This window comes from Erinaceus europaeus, chromosome X (genome assembly GCF_950295315.1).
Source record: "Erinaceus europaeus chromosome X, mEriEur2.1, whole genome shotgun sequence".
NCBI lineage: Eukaryota > Metazoa > Chordata > Mammalia > Eulipotyphla > Erinaceidae > Erinaceus > Erinaceus europaeus.
The window spans coordinates 27,549,629-27,553,249 of NC_080185.1; the positions used below are offsets into that span (position 1 = coordinate 27,549,629).

A 3,621-nucleotide genomic window follows, 5' to 3' on the forward strand; every position below is an offset into this window, starting at 1 on the left:
TTTTAGGTATGAGATAGATACTACAAATCTCATATTCACATAAAACAGTTTGAATACCAAATAAGTGAAGTGTTTTACCCAAGGTCATACAACTGATTGTTGGAAGAGTTTGGACTCAAAGCCATGTCTGATTCTGTGTCTATGGATTGTGCTAAAAAATTGTCTCAAACATAAAGCAGAACTTGGACTGGAGTTGGTGTATTGCACCAAAGTAAAAGACTCAGGGGTGGGGGGGAGGGTTCAGGTCCTGGAATGTGATGGCAGAGGAGGACCTAGTGGGGGTTGAATTGTTATATGGGAAGCTGAGAAATGTTACACATGTACAAACTACTGTGTTTTACTATCTACTATAAACCATTAATACCACAATAAAGAAAATTTTCTTCTTCACTACAATTTCCAGCAGACATTCCATTGTTTGCTGGATCAGAGTAAGACATGTATTCTTTTATCAGTATGCTTCATAGGTTTTATTATTGGTGCTGTTTTGGTCATTGAGTTAGTTTCTTCTTAGATTTTGTAATTCAACAAGCAGAAAAAATGAAGTTATTTATATAAAATCCAAGTTATATGCATTGAAAAGACTAAGTAAAGGTAGGCCATTAAAATTTTGTTATTGAATTACATATGAAAAAAAGGGGAGATAAGATTGCAAGTTAACCAATCAAGGTCATATACTTATACTGCTTTGGAAATGTCAAAGTCCTTGCTCCACTTTAGTAAAGCAAAGTAGAAATCAAAGATGAGACATAAAAAAGTAAGGTTCATACAAGAAATTTTATACAGAACTCACCCAGTTAACTGGTAGCTGAAGAAAAGTTCTTGGTGTGGCCCAGGAGGCGGCACAGTGGATAAAGCATTAGATTCTCAAGCCTGAGGTCCTGAGTTCAACCTCTGGTAGCACATGTACTAGGGTGATGTCTAGTTCTTTGTGTATATATCCTCCTATTTTTTTCATTAGTAAATAAATAAAACATAAAAAATGAAAAGAAATGTTTTGGGTTATACAACAAAAACAATTCTCTTAAGCCAAAAAGAGGACAAATACTGAATAATCTCACTTCTAAGTGGGACTTAATAAATAAGGACGGAGAAGGAAAACACAAGAACTTGAACTGGGCTGGGTGCATTGCACCAAAGCAAAGGATTCTGGAGAAGGAGGGGAACGGAGGATGTGGAGAGCATCTTGGGGTCTTGTTGCATGATGATGTTAGAGGGCCTAAGTTGTGGGTGAGAGTGTTCTGCAGAGAAGTTTCACAGGGAGATGAGAAATTGTACTCATCTGTCAACAACTGTGCTGTAAACAATGAACTCCCCAGAAAAAATGACAGGAAAAACTTTCAGTATCTGAATAAAAAAAAAAAAACATCAATATACAGCAGAGATTTTAGACAAGAAGCATTTAATTGTGCTAAATTAAAGTTTAAAAATAAACATGCAAGTTTTCAAATGTAAAAAATAATTATCTCTTTACAGGGAATGAGTCAAAATTGACTATTTTTAAAAGTATGTTGTCAAGTGTGTATGTGTTTAATGACTATGTTCTAATTTATATTTTAAAATTACTGTCAGATCTTGATTTCATTGATTAGAAAGGTATCCATTGTATAGAGCGCTACTGAAGATTTCATATTATGTTGAAGATGATCAACTAGAAGGAGCAAAAGAAGAATCTAATGCTTCCGATTTTTTTAAATATTATTTTCAAGTATTTGGGGTCTGAAAGTAGCAAACTGGTAATGTATCAGCTATACATATCAGAGACGCCAAAAAGTTCCAGATTCAGTCCACCATATTCCAGAGATGAGCAGTGCTCTGGTCTCTCTCCTCTCTCTCTCTCTCTCCCTCTCTCTCTCTCTCTCTCTCTCTCTCTCTCTCTCTCTCTCTTCCAAAATAAATGCCTTTAAATAATTTTCACCCTCCTACTTCCCAAAGATGGGATGATGGGAACATAGAACTTTGGTGGCAGTGTGGTGTGGAACTATAAATTTCCCCCCCAATTTTATAAACAGTTACTTTTAAAAATAACAGTTTCATGGTCATGTTAAATTGCTTTATATTTCTAAATGTTCGTTTCAATTTCTAAAGGACATTTGGTTCTAAAATATCTATTTATTTATTTTATTATTGCATATAGACAAAGGGAAATTGAGAGGGGAGGGAAGGTAGAGAGAAGGAAAGAGACAGAGAGACACCTGTTGCCCTGCTTCACCACTCCTGAAGCTTCCCTCCTGCAGGTGGGGACCAGGAGCTTGAACCTGGGTCCTTACCCATTGTAACGTGAGCACTTCACCAGGTGTGCCACTGCCTAGCCCCCCAAGAACATTTAGAAATATAGAATTTTCCTGCTGAGTAGTCTTCTCAGTGCTCCTTTCATGTCTTTGTTCCATAGACTATAAATGAAAGGGTTCATCATGGGAGTTACAATTGTATACATGATGGCAGCCACCTTATCCCTTTCTGCTGAGTAGGTGGAAGAGGGGAGAAAGTAGACTCCAACAATGGATCCATAGAAGAGTGTCACTGCTGAGAGGTGAGATCTGCAAGTAGAGAATGTTTTCCACTTCCCCTTGGCTGAAGGAACCCCAAGCACAGTATGACCAATAAGGGCATAGGAAACAAGGATGAAGGTGAAGGGGATGAAGATAACAGCTCCTCCAATGACTAGCACTGTCAAGTCATTGATCTGGGTGTCTGAGCATGCAAGTCTTAAAATGGGTTCCAAGTCGCAGAAGAAGTGTGGGATTTTTCTGCAATCACAGAATGTCAAGTGGCTCAATAGACTGAGATGCAATATTGAGACAAGGTTGGAAATGATCCATGGAATTACAACTAACAGAGCACAACGCTTTGGACTCAGTAATGCGGCATAGTGTAGTGGGTGACAGATGGCAATGTACCGGTCATATGCCATGGCTGCCAACAGGAAATTGTCCAGGTCCACCAGCAACATAAAAAAGTACATTTGTGCAAAACATCCTGCAAAGGAGATGGTTGGGCTCTGGCTTTGGATGTCTGCCAACATTTTGGGGATTGTAGTAGTTGTGAAACAAATGTCAGTGAACGAAAGACTGGCAAGGAAGAAATACATGGGACTATGGAGGCGAGCATCATTAATAACAGCCAAGATGATAAGTAAGTTTCCTACCATGGTTACCAGAAACATGCACAGAAACAGCAGAAAGATAAACTGCTCCTGTTCAGAACCCACTGTGAGTCCCAGGAGGATGAACTCAGAGACTGTCTGATTTCCATGGTACATCGTTCTGCTGTATCTAAAAGGTGGAGGGGGAGGAGTCAATTTCACTGAAAACTATCAAATGGCACAAAATCCAGTGGGGGGTATCATACTAGAATTGAATCAAGACTCGGAAGCAGATGGTTTTGAGTTATTTTCTCTGCCTACTAAAATATAGGCTTCACAAGATCATAAGTCTGATTTGCTATGTTCAGTGCCGTGCACCAGTGTTTCAGACCGTGCTTGGGCTGTAGTATGTATGCAATGACCATTGTTTTAGCGTTCCAGAGACAGAGATCCTATAGTCATCCCAACACCTGACCAAAAATGTTATCCTTTGAATAATTCACTCGTCTTCGCACCTTTCTGAAACTTTTGCAGAT

The 3,621-nt window shown here is 38.8% G+C and overlaps 1 protein-coding gene across 1 annotated transcript; it reads right to left on the reverse strand.

Annotated features, from left to right (window-relative positions):
* Window positions 1-2,326: 2,326 nt before the first annotated feature.
* On the reverse strand, window positions 2,327-3,274 carry LOC103108163 (olfactory receptor 1468-like). The gene has a single exon (XM_007517038.2). It carries the CDS (start codon window positions 3,260-3,262, stop codon window positions 2,327-2,329), a length of 936 nt encoding a protein of 311 aa, XP_007517100.1. The 5' UTR covers window positions 3,263-3,274.
* Window positions 3,275-3,621: the final 347 nt, after the last annotated feature.

Bases quoted from the DNA above. Each gene is read 5' to 3' on its own strand.
- LOC103108163 (XM_007517038.2), bottom strand. From the start codon at position 3,262: ATGTACCATGGAAATCAGACAGTCTCTGAGTTCATCCTCCTGGGACTC.